We start from the raw sequence: 23,600 nt of genomic DNA, 5'->3' as shown, positions 1-23,600 counted from the left end.
TTTCTATATAACCACAATAATATTATCACATCTAACAAAATTACCAATAATTCCTTAATATCATCTAGTACTGAGCCAATACTCAAATATTCTCAGTTGTACAAGAAATGTCTTTTCAACTGATTGATTCAAACCAAAATTCAATCAAGGACTATGCATTGGGCTTGCCATGTCCTCTTGGTCTCTCCTAATCTAAAACATTCCTCTTTAATCAAATATGTGAAAAACTGAATTTATCAACTGTGTCCTTTCTGCCAAATTCCTATCTTGTCCATTATTATTAAAGCCACTGTATCCTCTCAATCTCCTTGGCTTCCACCTTTGGAATTATCATTAACTTTTAATAATGTTGGTAATAATTATAAACTGTTGATACCCCAAATTAACTGCATTATTAAGTCTTTAAAATTCTTCCTCTACATTTATTTTTCAGTGCTTCATCTCTGATTCATTACTCTAATCCCAATTTTGCCCCTATCTAGTTCGTCAGCAATGCAGCATTTAACATTTCTGGATCTGTTTCTTATCTGTAAAATGAATGAACGGTCTAGTGCTGGATTGTCCAATAAGACAGTCAGTAATCATATATGGCTATTTATATTTCATTTTAATTAGATAAAATTTAAAATTCAGTTCTTCTATTGCACTTAGCCACATTTTATATGCTCAATAGCCGCATGTGACTAGTAGCTACCTTACTGAACAGTGCAGATATGTCCACCACTACAGAAGGTTCTATTGGACAATGCTTGTCTAGAATACTTTTAAGTTTCTACCAGGCTGTTTCAGCAAACATTCTCCTTCTTGCTACAAATTTGGGAGGGGGAGTCAACATTCTCCTCGCTCCCCCATGCTATTTCCCAACTACTTCTATTCCATCCTCTATTACAGCCCTTGCTCCTTTGACAACCCCTGCTTGGCTAAAGCCTTTGGCAGCTGGCTCAGTCTCTTTCTCTCTACTATAACTCTGGCCTGATCCAATGTTCATAAGGGGAAACATCTCATTACAGCACCCCCGGCCCCCGCCTCCGGTATTTAACTAACTTTTCTTCACTTACTTCTCCCCTACTCCACTCCAGCCATCCATCTTATGTACCTGGGACCTTCTCTCCTGGAACACTACACAATTCTGAGCATTCAAGTCTCTGCTCCATCCAGCTCTCTCACTCATTGACTCCTACTCTATTTGCTCTTCATTTTCAAATCCCTGTTGTTTTCGCTTCTTTCTTTAGGTAACTTCTGTTCTATGGTCCAGCAGTTCTATCCTCATTCCAATATCTTTTTTTTTTTTTTTCGGTACGCGGGCCTCTCACTGTTGTGGCCTCTCCCATTGTGGAGCACAGGCTCCGGAAGCGCAGGCTCAGCGGCCATGGCTCACAGGCCCAGCTGCTCCGCGGCATGTGGGATCTTCCCGGACTGGGTCACGAACCCGTGTCCCCTGCATTGGCAGGTGGATTCTCAACCACTGCACCACCAGGGAAGCCCTCATGCCAATATCTTTAAAGTCTTTCTGTATTTCCAATCTGGCAACATTATCTGCACCCACATCCAAGGTGCTTAAATTGGTAGAGAAAATCTTACAAAGGCAGACCTTGGCACTATAGTTTATAACTCATGGTCTTCAACTCCATCAGGTTCTCCATAACACTCAGATATGCTTCTATGTTTTCCTAGGCAGCTGTCTTTCCCATTTTCCATGATGGCTAATTTAAATGTTCCCCTTTCTCCTTGAGTATACAAAGAACCAGGGCCTGCCACTGCACAAAGAAAAAATAAATCATCAAAAGGATTTGCCTTCAAATTTCCACTATCAAAGCCATACATTCACCTTTCCTGCTCTCCTCTCATCCAATATGAAAGAATCCTTCCATTTGGCTCTGAATCCTTAGACTTGACTGGACTGATTAACCCCTCTCTTCTGAATCATCACTATTTCTCCTCTGTTTACTTTCCCCTTTAGTTCAATCAATACAACTGACTGAATGAATGAAAGAAAGAATATGAACAAATGACTAACCACCTATGATAAAGTACTGGAGTATATGTTTGAATGCTAATTAAATTAGTTTGCTTATTTACTATTATAATTATTTCATAAAAGCAAAAAAATAAATTGTGATATACTAACACAGTAGAAAACTAATACAGACACAAAAAGAATAATAAATAAATAAAATGGATCTACAATATAAATATCACAGATCACTATATTGACCAAATGAAAGAAAACACCAAAGAGTATGATTCTATATATATGAAGTTCAAGAACTGGCAAAACTAGTTTATGATGGTAGAAGTCAGAATAGTGATTGCCCCTTGGGGAGGGTATACTGATTGGGTAGGGACATGAGTGAACATTATCGGAAGCAATAAATTTTACACACTTTTATTTAGGTGATGGTTATGTGAGTGTACATATATGTAAAAAATCTTAGAATCTAAACTTAAAGTTAGTGCACATTTTACACTTATGTTATCTCTCAATTAAAATAAATACTAGAAGACTTCCATTTTCTCTTTTTTTGTATATCTCATAGGTTTAAGGTAATGTACCATATATAAGCACCGAAGCAACTGATGTTATCAAAAAAGAATGAGGGCTTTTTATTTTCTTCTAAAATATTAAAGTTCTATAAGAAACCTTAACACTGTAGTCACTTAACTTATTGCCACCCATTACATTACTATGCCTTCCTGCTAATACAGTAATTTTAATATACTTGCATTCTAATTAAAAAATTAAGCAAAGAATTTACTACAGCATAGTTTTCACTGAAAAGATAATTTATAAACTTATTCAATTTGCTGCATCCCTTATTTTAAATATATAGTCTGAGATGATTAGTTGTTGAACACATAACATTGTTTAAGCCTATCTGCATCTGCTTTGCTTTTTTTAATTGTGGTAAAAAGAAAATAACATAAATTTACCATATTAACCATTTTTAACTTTACAGTTCAGTAGTGTTAAGTATATTCATATTGTGTATCTGCTTTGCTTTTAATCATGATGATTTACCTTTTTATTATCATCCAATACTGTGTTCATGCTCTCTATCCACAAAGTGTCAATGGGACCATCAAATACAACCCATTTCCGGTCAGGTGTTTCTGATAAGGCAAATTCTCTAAAAGTGTTAGCCACAATACCATCAGTCCACTGAGGAGGAAAAAAGGAAGAGGTGGAAAGTGTCCTTAAAAAACTATAAAGTGATAATACAAAAACATTTCAAATGTCTTGGCTTAATGTGCATTGTCAATGAGAGTGGAGAATGTTTATACTGTAGATTACCTCATTGGACACGGGGTCAAATTGTCCAAAAAGTTGGCCCATAGTAATGGATTTGGGGTTTACTGTCCTATAAATGACCTTTTCTTCCTCTCCATAGCCACGTTCATTCATAAGAGTTAGAGTATCAGCCAGCATATGCAGAACTTTTGTTTTAGCAGCAAAAGGCTCTCCTACTAACATAAAACTATTAAGGAAAAGAAATCATTATACAATAAGATTCTAAAAAATAATGTAAATTAAATTATTTCCCTATATGTTGGTATATAAAATTTTACTCTATGATAATTATTATATATAATTTTTGAAATTATATTAATTTTTCTCAGATATAAGGGAAATACATTTAACTTCTTAATTGATTGATCTCTAAATCAAATTCTCGACATTAATACCATTATCTACAAAAGAGAATAAAAAATTTCCAAATGAAAATGGAAACTTAGTAACTGCATACTCAAAAAAATTTTTTTAATGAGTTGGGGTTTCCTAAGCAGAGGAGAGGAGACTATTCACTTTTCCTCAAGATTTCACTTGCTATAGAGCTCTTTGCCAAATATTTCTGAATCTCCTCTCTCCTGGCGCATAGGATTCCTCACTCTCTTGTGGGAATACTAGGTGACTAAGGCGTAATAAATGGAAATGATGAGTGTTACTTCTTAGGGGATAGATAATTGCCAGTGACGGACCTTACAGAGCTCTCCTTTCCCTCTAGCACACCTGGGACCCACAATGTTGAGATGGTGGCTGCTCCAACAGCCTGGGACCTGAGTGATTATGATGAGCAGAACCTCCCTGTTAAACTATAATGGAAATAGTATGAATGAGAAATACATCTTTGTTTTTAAAGTCACTAAGATTTGGGTGCTGATTGTTTCTATGGAATAACCTAGCCCATCCTTAATGACAGAAATTGGTAACTAGAAGGGCAAAAGGTATTCTTGCCATAATAAAAAAGACTAAAATAAGTGGCACTGGCTTAGAGGCTAAGTTGTGGGTGGCGGCTAAAGGATTGGCAATTAATATTATGCAATGATCAAACATTCGGTAAATTTATCCCTGAGATAACCTGGAAGATAGATAATATATCTAATGATATTGTAGTTTTAGGGGAAAAGGATAGTGAACAGAATATTATTAGTATATATTGGCAGCTGATGGCTATATTTAACAAGGAACTACAAAAAGAAATAAACTTAAGAAAATATGGTCAGTTTGCAAGCAGGAATGAAAGTAGAGGGAGTTGAGAAATTCAGAGACTTGAGGGATTGAATGAGGTAATTTATTCTCACCTGCAATTGGTAAAACATAAACTGAGAAAATCTTTGAACAACAAGGGTCAACTCAGCCTAGTATCAAGGATCAAATCAATAAGCCTAATATGTTCAAGGATACTACAAGGAAGTTTAGAAAGGTATGACTTAATAAGGACTATAGTTGTGGCTACTAGCACATGGAACTACCTGGAATCAAATAGAAAAAATACTTATTAAATAGTTTTTGAGAGAGTTTACTGACAAAGAAACCATGAGTCTAGGCTAAAACACATGTGAATGTTTAAGATGTAAAGAAGACTCTTAGGTACTAAATGCACGAGGGTTGACTGTACTAATTCCCTCTATTATTATATATGTTTGAAAATTTATATAATACAAAAGTTTGGGTTTTTTTAAAATTTTGCCTTAAAAAAAATCATGACCTTTGAGACTTCAGCTTTCTATAGGCAGTAAGTGGGCTGAAAACATTTCTCAGATCTCAAGGATATTTTCTCTATTGTCCACCTCACATGTGACCAGGGAAGAAAATGGAGATAGAAAGACCTCTCAAAAGGTTGAACCGAAGTCCACAGAGCAGAGGTTACTGGAAAGCCTCTCTCGGGGAGCAAAATCAAGCAGACATAGATCCAGGTTTTATGGGGATTTCAGTTTATACAATTGGTGGGGAAAGCTCTCTAAGGAAAAAAATATATATGTAATTACAAATACAAAAATGTCCACCGCCACTTTAATGACACCCTTTCCAATAAATTATATATAAAATGATTATGACTCCCTGGAAGGGCCTCTACAATTAAGAGGTCCTGAAGTTTAAACTCCAGTAGTTTCACAAGCTATCTCTGGAACTGGGCTCCCACACGCACAGCTGGGTTTCAGAACTGCTACTGACAAGTGTTGGCTTGGTCTCCTATTCTGCAGTTTCTGAATGGGGGTATTTGCTCTGGTAAACCCACTATTATACTACTGGATGTATGCAGGGAAGACAACTTGTCTTTGTAGTTTTAGGTCTTTGGAGCAAGAAGAACAGCTTCCAAATCTGATACACAAACTTTCATGCATCACCTAGAGATCCTATACTTTGAGTCTGGTTCATTGATTGATCAGAACTTTTAGGTTGTCGCCCTGGGAAAGGAAAAGTGTGTTCTACGTGCATGAAGTAGAGCAAATAACATATTTGATGATCAAAAGGGCAAATTGTGGTGGTCATTAGTGCTACATCACTGAATGAGTACTCCTTACCACTCCTTTTTGGACAGGTAACATGAGAGAGAAATAAACCTTTGTTTTTAAGCTACTGGAATGGAGATGGGGGGTGGGGCATTGTTCCCTAGCCTACCTAGCATACAAAGTTTGCTGAGTCTTTTAGTTCACAAATTTTAGTTGTTTTAATAGTTTAACTTAAAAAACAACATCTAAGTATGGCAGACTATCTATAATCTATAATCTTACCCATGTCTAACAATCATCATCTCATATGTCTGAATCATTTTTTCAAGAAAAAATTTAACAGGCTGAAGATTATGTACTTTGCAGGCTTCATGAGCACATTCTAAAAATTCCTAAAATAAAAGAAAAATGGAATGCATTTCTACAAAATGGTATTATAAATCATGTCATTCATGTCTTATAAATGTAGACTTTTCATTTAGAAATAAGAAAATTGTATCTTCTTATATTTATAAATTATTTCTTGAAACTTTATTTTTTAATCAAAAGGAGGAACAAATAAAATTAAAATACTTTAAAAATATTAGTATTCCCCATTATAAGTTATCAATGATCATGGCACCATAGCATTGGGTGTATGCTGCATGAAAACAGCTCCTCTTAATAGTTTTACCAGAATTTCACTTTTGTTTAGGATATAGAAGGACATGCCAAACAATCCTTCACACTACAGTAAATAGAAATAAACAGAGGTTACAAAAATTATAAAGCTTTTAAAGATACAGGAGCACTTTGGATGCAAATAAGGCTAAAGGAATAAACTTCAGAAAGGGATGAGCCTTTCCTAGGTGAACACAGATCAACAGCTAATTTTGCCTCTGAGAGCAAGTATAGACATATGTGGGCACTGGATTGAGCCTGCTATAGGCAGAGGGACTTTGCTGAAGTAAGGAGAAAATAACAGATATTTTAATGGTCATGTGGACTTATGTGAACCTCATAAAACTGGAGGAGCCTCAAATGCAAAGCTGGTTTTTCCATGGCCTATGCTTTTGCTGAGTCTGAAGTGACATAAGAAATCAAAGGCTTAGCTAGAAAGGCACATAGAGAGAGATTTTTTTTTTTTTTTTTTTTTTTTTTTTGGTGGTACGTGGGCCTCTCACTGTTGTGGCCTCTCCCGTTGCGGAGCACAGGCTCCGGACGCGCAGGCCCAGCGGCCATGGCTCACGGGCCCAGCTGCTCCGTGGCATGTGGGATCTTCCCAGACCAGGGCCCGAACCCGTGTCCCCTGCATCGGCAGGCAGACTCTCAACCACTGCGCCACTAGGGAAGCCCAAGAGAGATTTTCTTAGTCTTCAGATGCTTATATCCCAGAATGCTGCCATAGGAAGGGCCTTATTATACAATAGGACAATTTTCACTCTAAAGACATTTGAAACCAGAGGTAAACTAAAGCTCAATAATTCTGCAACAAAACTCTGGCTTAGGTCAACTCCTGATTGTACTGATCAACAGCTCAATCTAGCTATCTGACAAAGGAAAAACATGGTTTTTCTGCAGGAAAATAATACTAGTTCAGCCTCTACAATTATTTTCTATACAATTTTTAATACAAGTCATGAGAAAAAAAAGCTGATGATCAGTAGAAAAAAATTAAATAAAACAAAATCACAGTTGACCTAGATGTTATAGTTAGCAGACAAAACATTAAAATAACTTTTGGGACTTCCCTGGTGGTCCAGTGGTTAAGACTCTGTGCTCCCAATACAGGGGGCATGGGCTCAATCCCTGGTCAGAGAACTAGATCCTGCATGCCGCAACTAAAGGAACCCACATGCCGCAACAAAGATCCCGCACAAGGCAATGAAGATCCCATGTGCCACAACTAAGACCTGGCACAGGCAATAAGTAAATAAATAACTTTTATAAATGTATAAAAGAAAATGGACAATATGACAAAAAATAGATGAAAAATGAAGAATTTAAGCAAAGATATGGAATCTCTTAATAAAACCAAGTCGGATACACTAAAACTGAAAAAAATAAAATATGTGAAATTAAGAATGCATTGGGGAGCTGGAGTCAAGATGGCATTGTGGGAAGACGTGGAGTTAGCTTCTCCCCACAACTAGGGTGACTTCCCTCAGGTGGTGGGGGACTCCAATGCCCAAGGAGATGGGAGGAACCCCAAAGTGAACCAGTAAGACGTAGGGGGACTGAAGTGGGGAGGAGAAGTGGAGGCCAGACAGGATTGGCACCCCTGAGGCAGGGAAGATCAGGAGAGGCAGGTGGGAGGGACTCTCCGGGAAGAGCAGGACAGGAGTGGAGGGTGATCGCTTGGCCCACTTGGGCTGGGGAGGCTGCTGAGCTCGCAAGCCAGTACACGCCCTCCAAAGCTCCACATGGGTCCTGGGAGCATAGGAGGGAGGTCAGGGATCAGAAGAGGCAGGTAGGAGGGACCCTCCCACACTGGAGGAGCAGGAGAGGAGAGGAGGGTGTTTGCCCTGCCCACTCGAGCCAAGGAAGCCTGCTGAGCTCCCAGGTGAGGTCCCCTGCCCTCTGAGACCAGGGGTGGGGGTCATGCCTGGGCCCCTTCTGTTCCTTGAACCTAAGCCCCACCCTCCACAGCCCCAGGGCCTTTTCCAGCCCTGTGGGTACTGAGCATAGGCCCCACCCACCACACAAACCTCGTCCTTGCTTAGGCCCCACCCTCCACAGCCAGGGCCTCCCCCTCTGCCTCTTTTTTTCTTTTCCCTCCTCCTCTTTTTTACTGTTGTGCTACTGATGTACATTCCGGTTGTTGATTCATCTATATTTTCATTTTTATATTCTAACATATCTGTTAAGTTTCCTAGTCTAATTTTATTTTTTACTTTGTTATTGTTCTCTTTTCTTTTCTTTTCTTTTTTTTTTTTGCCACCCCACATGGCTTGCAGGATCTTGGGTCATGAGCTGGGGACTGGGAGGAAGCTCCTGCGGTAGGAGCTCCAAGTCCGAACCACTGGACTAACAGAGAACCTCAGACCCCAGGTAATATTCATCAGAGTGAGGTCTCACAGAGTTCCTCATCTCAGCACCAAGACCCAGCTCTACCGAATAGCCTACAAACTCCAGTGCTGGAAGCCTCAGGCCAAATAACCAGTAAGACAGGAACACAATCCCACTCATAAAATTTTTTTTTTTTAAAAAAGAGAAGGCAAAAAATATATGTCACAGGTGAAGGAGCAAGGTAAAAACCTATAAGACCAAAAAAATGAAGAGGAAATAGGAGGCAGTCTACCTGAAAAAGAATTCAGAGTAATGATAGTAAAGATGATCAGAATCTTGGAAATAGAATGGAGGCATGGATTGAGAAAATACAAGAAATATCTAACAAAGATCTAGAAGAACAAACAAATGGAGATGAACACAATAACTGAAATGAAAAATACAGTAGAAGGAATCAATAACAGAATAATTGAGGCAGAAGAACAGATAAGTGACCTGGGAGACAAAATGGTGGAAATAACTGCTGAGGAGCAGAATAAAGAAAAAAGAATGAAAAGAATTGAAGACAATCTCAGAGACTTCTGGGACAACACTAAACACACAAACATTGGAATTATAGGGGTCCCAGAAGAAGAACAGAAAAAGAAAGGGTCTGAGAAAATATTTGAAGAGATTATAGTTGAAAACGTCCCTAACATGGGAAAGGAAAGAGTCACCCAAGTCCAAGAAGCACAGAGAATCCTATACAGGATAAACCCTAGGGAAAACACACCAAGACACATATTAATCAAACTAACAAAAGTTAAATTCAAAGAAAAAATATTAAAAACAGCAAGGGAAAAACAAAAAATAACATACAAAGGAATCCCCATAAAGTTATCACCGATTTTTCAGAGGAAACTCTGCAGGCCAGAAGGGAGTGGCAGGATATACTTAAAGTGATGAAAGAGAAAAACCTATAACCAAGATTACTCTACCCAGCAAGGATCTCATTCAGTTTCGATGGAGAAGTCAAAAGCTTTTCATACAAGCAAAAGATAAGAGAATTCAGCACCACCAAACCAGCTTTACAACAAAGGCTAAAGAAACTTCTTTAGGCGGGGAAACACAAGAGAAGAAAAAGACCCACAAAAACAAACCCAAAACAATTAAGAAAATGGTAATAGGAACATACATATTGATAATAACCTTGAATATAAATGGATTAAACGTCTCAAACAAAAGACACAGACTGGCTGAATGGATACAAAAACATACCCATATATATGCTGTCTACAAGAGACCCACTTCAGACCTAGGGACACATACAGACTGAAAGTGAAGGGATGGAAAAAGATATTCTATGCAAATGGAAATCAGAAGAAGGCTGGAGTAGCAATACTTATATCAGATAAAATAGACTTTAAAATAAAGACTGCTACAAGTGATAAAGAGGGACACTACATAATGATCAAAGGATTTATCCAAGAAGAAGATATAACAATTATAAGTGTTTATGTACCCAACATAGGAGCATCTCAATACATAAGGCAAATGGTAACAACCATGAAAGGACAAATAGACAGTAATACAATAATAGTAGGCGACTTTAGCACCCCACTTACCCCAATGGACAGATCATCCAAAGAGAAAATAAATAAGGTAACACAACCTTTAAATGACACAATAGACCAGATAGATCTAATTTATATTTATAGAACATTCCACCTAAAATTGGCAGAATACACTTTCTTCTCAAGTACAAATGGAACATTCTCCAGGACAGATCACATCTTAGGTCAGAAATCAAGCCTCAGAAAATGTAAGAAAATTGAAATTGTATCAAGCATCTTTTCTGACCACAACGTTATGAGATTGGAAATCAATTACAGGGAAAAAAAAAAAGCTGTAAAAAACACAAATACATGGAGGCTAAACAGTGCACTATTAAATAACCAAGAGATGACAGAAGAAATCACAGAGGAAATCAAAAAATACCTAGAGACAAATGACAATGAAAACACGACGACCCAAAATCTATGGGATGCAGCAAAAGCAGTTCTAAGAGGGAAGTTTATAGCAATTCAATCTCATCTCAAGAAACAAGACAAATCTCAAATAAACAATTTAACCCTACACTTAAAACAACTAGAGAAAGAAGAAAAAAGAAAACCCAAAGTCAGTAGAAGGAAAGACATCATAAAGATCAGAGCATAAATAAATGAAATAGAAACTAAGAAAACAATAGCAAACACCAATAAAACTAAAAGCTGGTTCTTTGAGAAGATAAATAAAATTGATAAGCCCTTAGCCAGACTCATCAAGAAAAAAAGGGAGAGGACGCAAATCAATAAAATTAGAAATGAAAAGGGAGAAGTCACAATTGACACTGCAGAAATACAAAGGATTATAAAAGACTATTACAAACAACTATATGCCAATAAAATGGACAACCACTAAGAAATGGACAAACTCTTGGAAAGGTACAATTTTCCAAGACTGAACCAGGAAGAATTAGAAAATATAAACAGACCTATCACAAGCAATGAAATTGAAACCATAATTAAAAATCTTACAACAAACAAAAGTCTAGGACCAGATGTCTTCACAGGTGAATTCTATCAAATATTTAGAGAAGAGCTAACAAGGATCCTTCTCAAACTATTCCAAAAAATTGCAGAGGGAGAAACACTCCCAAATTCATTCTACGAAGCCACCATCACCCTGATACCCAAATCAGAAAAAGATATCACAAAAAAAGAAAATTATAGATCAATATCACTGATGAACATAGATGCAAAAATCCTGAACAAAATACTAGCAAACAGAATCCAACATCACATTAAAAATATCATACACCATGATCAAGTGGGATTTATCCCAGGGATGCAAAGATTTTTCAATATATGCAAATCAGTCAATGTGATACACCACATTAACAAATTAAGGAATAAAGCCATATGATCATCTCAATAGATGCAGAAAAAGCTTTTGACAAAATTCAACACCCATTTATGATAAAAACTCTCCAGAAAAATGGGCATAGAGGGAACCTACCTCAACATAATAAACGCCATATATGAAAAACGCACAGAAAGCATCATACTCAATGGTGAAAAACTGAAAGCATTTCCTCTAAGATCAGGAACTAGACAAGGATGTCCACTCTCACCACTCTTGTTCAACATAGTTTTGGAAGTTCTAGCCACAGCAATCAGAGAAGTAAAAGAAACAAAAGGAATACAAATTAGAAAAGAAGAAGTAAGACTGTCACTGTTTGATGATGACATGATACTACACATAGGTAATCCTAAAGATGCCACCAGAAAACTACTGCAACTAATAAAAGAATTTGATAAGGTTGCAGGATACAAAATTAATGCACAGAAATCTCTGGCATTCCTATACACCAACAACGAAAAATCAGAAAGAGAAATTAAGGAAGCACTCCCATTGACCATTGCAACAAAAAACAATAAAATACCTAGGAATAAACCTGCATAAGGAGGCTAAAGACCTGTACTCAGAAAACTATAAAACACTGATGAAAGAAATCAAAGATGACATAAACAGATGGAGAAATATACCATGCTCTTGGATTGGAAGAATCAATATTGTGAAAATGACTATACTACCCAAAGAAATCTACAGATTCAATGCAATCCCTATCAAACTACCAATGGCACTCTTCACAGAATTAGAACAAAAAATTTTACATTTCGTATGGAAACACAAAAGACCCCGAATAGCCAAAGCAATCTTGAGAAAGAAAAACAGAGTTGGAGGAATCAGTCTCCCCAACTTCAAACTATACCACAAAGCTACCATAATCAAGACAGTATAGTACTGGCACAAAAACAGAAATATAGGTCAATGGTACAAGATAGAATGCCCAGAGATAAACCCACACACAAATGGGCACCTAATTTATGACAAAGGATGCGAGAATATACAATGGAGAAAAGACAACCTCTTCAATAAGTGGTGCTGGGAAAACTGGACAGCTACATGTAAAAAAATGAAATTGGAACACTCCCTAACACCATACACAAAAATAAACTACAAATGGATTAAAGACTTAAATGTAAGACCAGACACTATAAAACTCTTAGAGGAAAACATAGGAAAAACACTTTTTGACATAAACAACAGCAAGATCTTTTTTGACCTGCCTTCTAGAGTAACAGAAATAAAAACAAAAATAAACAAATGGGACTTAAAAGCTTTTGCACAGCAAAAGAAACCATAAACAAGACCAAAAGCCAACCCTCAGACTGGGAGAAAATATTTGCAAATGAAACAACAGACAAAGGATTAATGTCCAACATATACAAACAGCTCATGGAGTTCAATATCGATAAAACAAACAATCCACTTAAAAATTGGGCAGAAGACCTAAATAGACATTTCACCAAGGAATACATACAGATGGCTAAGAGGCACATGAAAAGATGCTCAACATCACTAATTATTAGAGAAATGCAAATCAAAACTACAGTGAGGTATCACCTCATGCTGGTCAGAATGGCCATTGTCAAAAAATCTAGAAATGGTGTGGGAAAAGGGAACCCTCTTGCACTGTTGGTGGAAATGTAAATTGATACAACCACTATGGAAAACAGTATGGAGGTTACACAAAAAACTAAAAATAGAACTACCATATGACCCAGCAATCCCACTACTGGGCATATACCCTGAGAAAACCATAATTCAAAAAGAATTATGTGCTGAAGTGAATATACCACAATGTTCACTGCAGCACTTTTTACAATAGCCAGGACATGGAACCAACCTAAATGTCCACTGACAGTTGAATGGATAAAGAAGATGTGGCACATATATACAATGGAATATTACTCAGCCATAAAATAAACGAAATTGGGTTATTTGTAGTGAGGTGGATGGACCTAGAGTCTGTCGTACAGAGTGAAGTCAGAAAGTAAAAAACAAATACTGTATGCTAATGCATATATATGGACACTAAAAGAAATAATGGTACTGATGAACCTAGTTGTAGGGCAGGAATGAAGAGGTAGACATAGAGAATGGACTTGAGGACATGGGGTGGGAGGGGGAAGCTGGGGCGAAATGAGAGTAGCATCGACATATATATACTACCAAATGTAAAATAGTTGGCTGGTGGGAAGCAGCTGCATAGCACAGGGAGATCGGCTTGGTGCTTTGAGATAACCTAGAGAGGTGGGATAGGGAGGATGAGAGGGAGGCTCAAGAGGGAGGGGATATGGGGACATGTGTATGCATATGGCTGATTCGCTTCAGAAACTAACACAGTATTGTGAAGCAATTATACTCCAATACAGATCTCTTTAAATAAATAAATAATTCATTGTATAGGGACTTCCCTGGTGGTCCAATGGTTAAGACTCTATGCTTCCATTGCAGGGGACGAGGGTTCAATCCATTGTCAGGGAACTAAGATCCCACATGCTGCATGGTGCAGTACTCCCCCCCATCAAAAAAAAGAAAAGAATTCATTGGATAGGCTTATCAGCAGAATGAACAAAACCAAGGAAAGGATCATTAATCTTAAGGACAGGTCAATAAAATTATCCAAACTAAAGTACAGATAATAAAAAGCAAAAACAGAGCATAAGAGACATGTGAGATGACATAAAATGTTCTAACATTCATGTAACTGGAGCCCCAGAAGGACAGGGGAGAGAAAATAGGGTAGAAGAAATATTTTAAAAGATAATTACTGAGAATTTTCTGGAGAAAGATAGCAATACACAGATTCAAGAAGTGCAGCAAATCCCACGTAGGATATGTAAAAAGCAAACAACACTAGGCACATAGTCAAGCCAGGAAAGAAAGAAAATATTTCAAACAGCCAGAGGGGAAAAAACATATTACATTCAGGGAAATATACATAAGAAAAATTCCTGACTTCTAAGCATAACAATGAAAGCCAAGAATTAATGGAATAACATCTTTAAAATGATGGGTGGTGGGGAGACTCCTGCCAATCTAGACTTCTATACCTAGTGAAAATATTCTTCAAAAAATGAAGTCTAAATAAAGATATTTCAAAAAAAAACGGAGAGAATTTGTTGCCAGAAGACTCAACAGGTACACAATAAATACTGAAGAAAGTTCTTAAAGTTGAAGGGAAAAGATCCCAGTTTAAAGCACATATCTGCTAGAAGGAATTAAAAAACACTAGAAAGGGTAAATATAAAAGACTTTTCTTTTTCAGATACTAATACCTAAAGCAAAAAATGTGGAGTTTATAACATATGTAGAAGTAAAATACATGACAACAGTACAATGGGCAGAGATGAGTGGATAATGGAATTATACCATTTAAAATTTTTATATTGTGTCTGAAATGGTTTAGAATACAAACTTGAGGTAAACTGTCATAAATCAAGGATGTGTATTGCAATCTGTGAGTGACTACTGAGGTAAAATTAAAAAGCCAACAGAGAAGATTAATGAAGTAATAAACATTACCTGAAACCCAAAAGAAGTCAGTAGATGAAAAACAAAATAATACGGTACATATTTAAAAGCAAGATATTATAGTTAGTACGGGCATACCTCAGAGATATTGTGGATTTGGTTCAGATCACTGCAATAAAGTAAATATCTCAACAAAGCAAGTCACACAAATTTTTTGGTTTCCCCATGCATATAAAAGTTATGTTTACACTATCCTGTAGTCCAGTGGTCCCCAACCTTTTTGGCACCAGGGACTGGTTTTGTGGAAGACAATTTTTCCACAGATGGGCGTGGGGTTGTGAGGGGATAGTTCAGGCGGTAAGGTGGTAATGTGAGTGCCGGGGAGCGATAGAGAGTGGTAGATGAAGTTTCCCTGGCTTGCTCACCTCCTGCTGTGCAGCCCAGAGTCGGTGGACCAACCCCTGCTGAGTCTATTAAGTGTGCAATAGCATTATGTCTAAAAACCAATGCACATACCTTAATTAAAAATACTTTTTTGCTAAAAATATGTTAACCATCATCTGAGCCTTCAGTGAGTCATAGCAGTAACATCAAAGATCACTGATCACAGATCACCATAACAGATACAATAATAATGAAAAATTTTCAAAATTTCAAGAATTACCAAAATGTGACACAGAGACAAGAAGTGAGCAAATATTGGGAAAATGGCACTGATAGACTTGCTTGGCACACGGTTGCCAAAACCCTTCAATTTGTAAAAAACACAGCATCTGCAAAGTGCGATAAAATGAGGTATGCTTGTAATTTTTTTTTTTTTCTATGACCCTGGTTCCGCTGCAGCTCAGTTGCAGGCATACACAGTTGCGCAGCCTTACACCTCCCAGCACTGACTCCTAGTAGTGTTTTTCAAACTGGATTCTATGAATCCATGAAACTATTTGCTATATTCATAGGAGTACAGGAGTTCTCCAAGATAATATTAAAATTTTGTATTTTTATTTTGATTTTAAAAATCATATTAGTGTATCTTGAATCATCCTGATAATCACCTGTGATATAATACTAAAATATATAGAGTCTTTGTCCCCGGTTCCCGGCACAGAGCTCCTAAAACTCTTGGAATTTTCTGAGTGATAGGAGTATCTTTTGTTATTCATAAAGAGCCCTTTTCAATAACACCTGAGTTTATGCTAATGAGGTGACTTGTTGTGGGAACCTAGATAGCTTCAGGATTGGGCTGGTCACCAAAAAGAAGCAGTGATTATAGGGTTGGAACTTTCAGCCCTACCAACCTTTGGGGAAGAAGGGGCTGATGATTGAACTCTATAAAAATTCTTGAACAATGAGATTCAAGAGCTTCCGGTACAGGGAGGGTGACTCTCTCTGAAAGGGCACGGAAGTTCCACGCTGCCACCTGCCCATACCACGCTCTATACATTTCTTCCATTTGGTTGTTCCTGAGTAGTATCCTTTATAATAAACTGGTAAGCAGAAGTAAATTGTGTTCCTAAGTTCTGTGGGCTGTTCTAGCAAATTATTAAACCTGGGTGGGGAGGGGTCAGGGAAACCCCTGGTTTATAGTCCGTCAGTCAGAAGTACAGGTGGCCCAGGACTTGAGACTTCTGTATGAAGTGAGAGGCAGTCTTGTAGGACTGACACTAACTCTAGGCAGTTAGTGTCAGAATTGAATTTTTGAACACCCAGTGGGTGTCTAGAGAATCAGAGAATTAGTTGTTGGTATTGGAAAACAGCCTAGAATCACCCTATTTTGATCCTGCCATAGGATGTATAGTAGTATATGAATTTGAAGATTAAAAAAAAAAAAGAAGGCTAACATTCACAGCAAGATGGATGGACCTAGAAATATCATACTAAGTGAAGTAAATCAGACAGAGAAAGACAAATATTATATGATAACACACATATGTAATCTAAAAAAAATAATACAAATGAATCTATATGCAAAACAGAAACAGACACAGAAAACAAACTTATAGTTACCAAAGGGGAAAGTGATGGGAAAGGGATAAATTAGGAGTTTGAAATTAATAGATACAAATTCCTATACATAAAATAGATAAGCAACAAGGATTTACTGTATAACACAGGGAACTATATTCAATATCTTGTAATAACCTACAATGGAAAATAATCTGAAATATATACATATAACTGAATCACTTTGCTGTACAAAAAAACTATAGGATGTTTTACCACTTTCAGTTTATCATCTTTTCTACCTGCAGAGGTATATAATAGTATTATAGTATACATACTAGTAAATATTATAAATTACAAGATAGGAAATAAAATATGTATTATCTTAAAATAAACTTTATCTTTGACCTGAATCTTGTTAACCCTACTATAATATAACATAAGGTACTAAAATTTACTCTTCCTCATTAATTAAAGTGGCCAAAATAGGGGTTTATCCTCCAAACAGAATAAGTCACTCATTTAATAAAACTTGGAAAACTATTGAGTCACCAGATGAATTTACTTGCAGAACAAGTCATTCTCACAGGTTTACTTACATGATAGTCAGCTTCAGGAAGTTTAACTCCAGGAAATAAGTCACTAGTTATTCCACTAAATAAGGGTATATCATGTGATAAAAACTTTGGTTCATTTACATCTTTAATTGATCGAAGAAGCTAAAACCACGCAAAAAGTGCAAGATAAGTTAATTGCCAGCATTTGCCCTTCTCTCACCCTCACCCCACCAAAGTCAAAGTTTCTTTTACATTGTTCCATGGAATCCCCATACTAAAAAGCCAATACTGCACCATCAAACCTAATAGTCCTTGGATTCATACAAAGTATAATGAAAAACAGAACCTCAAAACTATCATTTCAACCCCATATAAAAAGGCTCAAAACAACAACTCTCTTATCTGCCTATCTATAGTTCACGATCAACCTTGCTGAAAAAGTTATCTTCCTACAGATACTTTCACGATGTGTATATTTAATACTTACAAGTATATCTTCATTTTCATTTGGAAATTTTAGTTTTAGGTTTCCAGCAGCCACTAAAACTGCTTTTACTGCTCGCATTCCATAGTCATAATGAAATTGTGATGAGAGCTGCTCTGAGCAGAGCCTATAGGTCATTACTATCTTCACAGACAGAGGTTTTGCATTCAAAAATCCATAGGAGTAGAGGGAGATTTCTGCTATGAGGGCATAGTTTGGAACCATCATAGCCACTGTTCTAAAAAGAACCTGAAGTATATAATAAATGAAATATATTATTTACATAAAGGAAACCATTTTTAAAGCTGAGCATAAGCACCCAAAGATAATGTGTTGATATTCAAGTTTATTCCCCCAGTGCAGCACCTTTTCATTAACCTTGTAATTTTTTCAGTAGCACTTTAACATTTTTCTGTACTCTAATATTTTTTTTAGACATCTAAAAAAGTTTTTAGAGGTTTACCTTATAGCAAATGGAAAAGGTAAAGGGGAGATTACAAATACATGTGAGAAAATTATACCATTTTGAGTAGATTATGCTGTTACTTTTGATTACCAAATTTACACTCTTTAAAAAAATATTACCTTAAGATTATCTGGTAATTCAGAACGTCCTGCATAGCCAGGATTCATAGTAATAGCTACAAAACAGTTTGGATTGAGCTTAAGTTCTGTCCCTTCAAAAATAAACACTTCTAGCTTCTGTTGAATGGCTCTCTGAATGCAAAGGATCTGTTGAGCTACCACTGACAGCACTTCCAATTCAATTCGATTAAATTCATCAAAGCAAGCCCAAGCACCGGAAGAAGCCAATCCTTTAAAAAACTGAGGACAAGAAAAAAGGAGATGATTTTCGTAGGAAAGGCCATCATTTGTTAAAACAAAAATTTAACCTTTTTAAGTCAAAAGTGACAGTTAATAAAAGCCCCAAGGATAAAAACGTCTTTACCCCTAAAAAAAAAAAAAAAAAAGTCAAGTAATGCTTAAACCACATTCAGTGTTTTAAACAAGTTTGCTTCAGTTTATCCAGTTTGACCTAGCTGTAAATTTGTAACATTTAATATGTAACTTTACCTTTCCCATTGCTAGATAATCTAGCCCATCTGAACAGTTGAATACCACACACTGTACAGCAAGAGCTTTAGCCAAGTCCTTGGTGGTTTCAGTTTTTCCTGTGCCTGCTGGTCCTTCTGGAGCACCTCCAAGGTTTAAATAGAAGGCACCTATCTGAAAAGAAAAATAAATGTGAAAAGAAATCCATGCTTAACTGAAAACAAACAAAAAACCTTATAACAGGACAACTGCTTATAAAGTGGATTTAGTCTTATTTGTAGCTTCAGGGAGGCAGTAATACAATTACATCATTCAGCTAATTTTTAGCACTCAATTTTCTAGCTGCACAAAGAAAAAGCAGTTTAATGGATATTAAAAAAAAGTGAAACTGTATAAAAGTCTCCTTATTTTCTAATACTTCATGTGTATCCCATTTGCCTTTAAAAACAAAGAGAATCCAGCCTTGAAGTGTTAACATTTGGTCAGAAAAGTTTACTTAGAAGTGGGGACGGAGGAATTTCCCTGGTGGCGCAGTGGTTAAGAATCTGCCCGCCAGGGCTTCCCTGGTGGCGCAGTGGTTGAGAATCCGCCTGCCGATGCAGGGGACACGGGTTCGTGCCCAGGTCCGGGAAGATCCCACGTGCCGCGGAGCAACTAAGCCCGTGAGCCATGGCCGCTGGGCCTGCGCGTCCGGAGCCTGTGCTCCGCAACGGGAGAGGCCACAGCAGTGAGAGGCCCGCATACCGCCAAAAAAAAAAAAAAAAAAAAAAAAAAAAAAGAAAGTAAAAAAAAAAAAAAAAAAAAAGAATCTGCCCGCCAATGAGGGGGATACGGGTTCGAGCCCTGGTCCGGGAAGATCCCACATGCCGTGGAGCGGCTAGACCTGTGTGCCACAACTAGAGCCCCTGGAGGGGCCGCTGCAGTGAGGAGCCCGCACACCGCGGCAGGGAGTGGTCCCCGCTCGCTGCAGCTGGAGAGAGCCCGCACACAGTGACGAGGACCCAATGCACCCAGAGATGAATGAATAAACCAATTAATTTAAAAAGAGAGAGAGAGCAGATTGCTCCATCTCCTATAAAATAAAATAATATAAAATTAAAAAAAGAAGTGGTTATGGAGATGGCTGTAGAGATCAATGATGACAACCTCTACGGCTAGCTGCAAAGAGAGAAAACACCTAAAAGTGAGGGTCGTAAATGGGGGCCCATCAGTAGGAAAATAAACAGATGACCTACTATATAATTTTGACTATGATTCACCCTTGCTGTTGCATTCCACTCTCGGTATGTTCTTCATTTTCTCCATCCCCATAGCATTGTTCTGTACTTCTCTAACCAGTAGTATCACTTTCAACCTTGTGAAACCCAGAGTAGTTACCAGTTACCCACTGATAAATGGTAAACTGTGACCTACCTTCGCTGGTTGGACTCACTTTTATTGTTTTTATGAAAGCTGGCGTATCCTCCAAGCGTACTGTAGCCTGGGCATTTGGATGTTTGCCCAAGTTGCTTTTTACATATTTGGAGTCTACTGTGTCAAATCAAGCTTGAGCTGATTAAGACGGTTAAGACCACCAACCCTCCATCTGGGCATGGGCAAGGGTCCGTTCGGTGACATTTTGATGTCAGAGGCCAAAAACTTCACCCTCGGGGCATGCTAGCTAGGCTACTTTCTGAGCTTTCCTCCAATGAAAAAGCCTATGGTTTGGGTGCATATGTGCGGAGCAACGATTGCCTCACCTTTTTCTTGTTTTCAATTACATTTCCCCATGCTCCCCACACCTCAGCTTTATCCCATAGATATCCTGAGCCATTCGCCTTCAGAGAGGCATATCTGAGTTGTTTTCCTATCTCCTTGCTTGGCTGCTTTGTGAATAAGCACTTCCTCTGGTGCAAACCTCAGCATTTCAGCATTTGGCTTACTGCAGAGAATCAGACAAATGAACCTGGTTCATTTGGTTCAGCAACACTCACATTACAGTTAACTATGTACATTTTTTCCCTCTCAATTAGTACTTAAGCTCTTTTATATTTTCAATAATTTTTAAAAATATTTATTTATTTATTTGGTTGTACCAGGTCTTAGTTGCTGCATGTAGGCTCCTTACTTGTGACATGAGAACTGTTAGTTGCAACATGCATGTGGAATCTAGTTCCCTGGCCAGGGATTGAAACTGGACCCCTTGCATTGGGAGCACAGAGTCTTAGCCACTGTGCCACCAGGGACGCCCCAGTCCTTAAGCTCCTTTACAGTAACATTAGCAGTATCTGAATTCTTTCTGGGTCCCCATAGTGACTAGAACAATGGTTGGAAATTTTTATATGCATACAAGTTACAGTCAACTCTCTCCATGAAGTTTGTTTCATGAAAATGGCTATGAGAGTTTGTGAAACTTAACTCCTTTTAGATAAAATAGGGTTAAAGGACCAAGACTGTACATTTGGGAAGGCAAGGGATATATGGGAATGCTCTGTTCCTTCTGCTTAATTCTGCTGTGAACCTAAAACTGCTCTAAAAAAATTAAGTATTAAAAAAAATAATAGATAGACCTATGAAAATCTTAAATATTTTCACATTTACTAAAATAAAACAATAGAGAGAGCTCATTAAATAAAGGCAATATCAATCATATTTTACCTATCTTAAATTTATAGTAAACGCTATACTGTTAATGTCCATTAACTTGATTGCTGGAAACCTCAGTCATTCCCTTCTTTATAATTTCCAAAAAATGCTTACAAATGTGTTCCCTTTATTATGGATAGTAAATATAATAGGAGACTTTCAATGTTTAGTGTTGTATCCAAGTGTTTAATGTGATTTTGATTATACAACTCAAAGTCCTTAGTGTCCACCTTACAAATATTCACAGCTGATTTCAGTCAGGTCTGAGGACACAGAAGCTTGAGATTCATTTACTCAACAAATATTTAGGGAGTAACTTATGTACTTGTCAATCACTAGAGTAGAGAACAAGACAGATGTGGTCTGGCCTTCAGGTAGCTTCCCGAGAAAGAGGATTTGGTGAAACTTTTTATCATAGATGCACTAGAACCTTACTCAGATTCTTTAACTGGTCATTGCATCCATCCTTCCAATTATTGTCAGTCATCTACAAATAGCTCACAACTGTCCTTTTCTCCTGAGATTTGCCCTCAATTAATAGGAGCTCCCTTATCCACAAACACCTGAAAGCTTATTCACACCCACCCCTAGCCCCAGGAGTGAACCATAGCCAATGATAATAAAGGGATAGAAAAGCTAGACCCCTTTGCCTTAAACTGAAGTACCCCTGAGATGCCATTCATGCTCCAACGCTCTCCATGAGATCAGGCCGAGGCCACACATCCATCAAAACCACATCTTTGCTTAGCTTTCCCGCCTGCTTTCCTCATTTCCTTATGGGTTTTTACTGAGAGCATTCCCTGGAAAATCATTTGCCCAATAATCCCCATTTCATTTCTGCTTCCAGAAAACTCAGACACTTTAATTTACTTACTCAGCACAGGTGGATTGGTGTTTCTTGATGCATCTCCTCAATTCCCAGTAGGGTTGCCAGATTTAGTAAATAAAAATACAGGATGCCCAGTTAAATTTGAAAATCAGATAAACAATGAATAATTTGCTAGTATAAGTATGCCCCATGTAATAATTAGAACATATTTCTACTAACAAATTATTCATTGTTTATTTGAAATTCAAATTTACCTGAAAGTCCTGTATTTTATCTGACAACGCAGTTCCCAGGGTTTCACTTTGTTGTTGTTGTTGTTTTCTGTAGTCATGGCTTTATCTTCCATAGCTTCCCAAAAGCACAGCCCTCGATACTACCGGCCTACATTTCAGCTCTCCATCTCCTATTCAACAAAACTAACTGGGAGTTCTAAGGCCCAAATGTGCTTCCTTCATCTTCTCGTCGTCTCTCCCAGAACTACTGCAAAAACTGATACCATTTCCAAAGCTCTGGTTTCTTCTTTAAATCTCCAGTACCTTCCTTTTTCTAATTATCCCCAACGGGAGTGAGTCACGATTTTCAAACATTAGAATTCACACACTCTTGTATTCTATAAGAGCACGCAGAAGTAAATATTCACTACTATAACTTCACATAAAGGGAATTTGGGATTAGGAAGGGATAGCTGTATTCAACTATACAGATGAGAGAATAAAATGAGGATAGCCATGTTAAATTTAGACAAGAAAATATGACACCAAACCAAAAAGGAATCTTTAATGTGTGAATTAAAATAATTTAAACACATACCAATGTTCTGTAACATCTGTCAGTTAGAGGAGTAATGACAAGTCGAGGTGAGTTACCAAGGTATTCATAAGCATATTTTACATTGCAATTAATGATACTAACTCGAGCGTTGTCATATTCCCAATAATATCGAAGCTGAGCAAGCCACTGGAAATCTGTATCATGTGAGACACCTAAA

At 37.4% G+C, this 23,600-nt stretch overlaps 1 protein-coding gene across 1 annotated transcript in view; it reads right to left on the bottom strand.

Annotated features, from left to right (window-relative positions):
- Positions 1 to 23,600, bottom strand: part of DNAH12 (dynein axonemal heavy chain 12) — a 218,637-nt gene that overhangs the window by 100,223 nt on the left and 94,814 nt on the right. The window contains exons 26-33 of the mRNA XM_067043844.1: positions 23,423 to 23,595; positions 19,180 to 19,332; positions 18,691 to 18,930; positions 18,109 to 18,354; positions 17,664 to 17,783; positions 6,016 to 6,125; positions 3,293 to 3,476; positions 3,020 to 3,160 (exon numbers count right to left, since the gene is read on the bottom strand). Of these exons, the coding sequence (XP_066899945.1) occupies positions 3,020 to 3,160; positions 3,293 to 3,476; positions 6,016 to 6,125; positions 17,664 to 17,783; positions 18,109 to 18,354; positions 18,691 to 18,930; positions 19,180 to 19,332; positions 23,423 to 23,595 (1,367 nt within the window). The remainder of the gene's footprint in view (positions 1 to 3,019; positions 3,161 to 3,292; positions 3,477 to 6,015; positions 6,126 to 17,663; positions 17,784 to 18,108; positions 18,355 to 18,690; positions 18,931 to 19,179; positions 19,333 to 23,422; positions 23,596 to 23,600) is intronic.

This window comes from Kogia breviceps, chromosome 10 (genome assembly GCF_026419965.1).
Source record: "Kogia breviceps isolate mKogBre1 chromosome 10, mKogBre1 haplotype 1, whole genome shotgun sequence".
NCBI classification, from domain to species: Eukaryota; Metazoa; Chordata; class Mammalia; order Artiodactyla; family Physeteridae; genus Kogia; species Kogia breviceps.
Note: the sequence above shows the minus strand (reverse complement) of the source record. Positions and strands in the feature narration are given on the sequence as shown.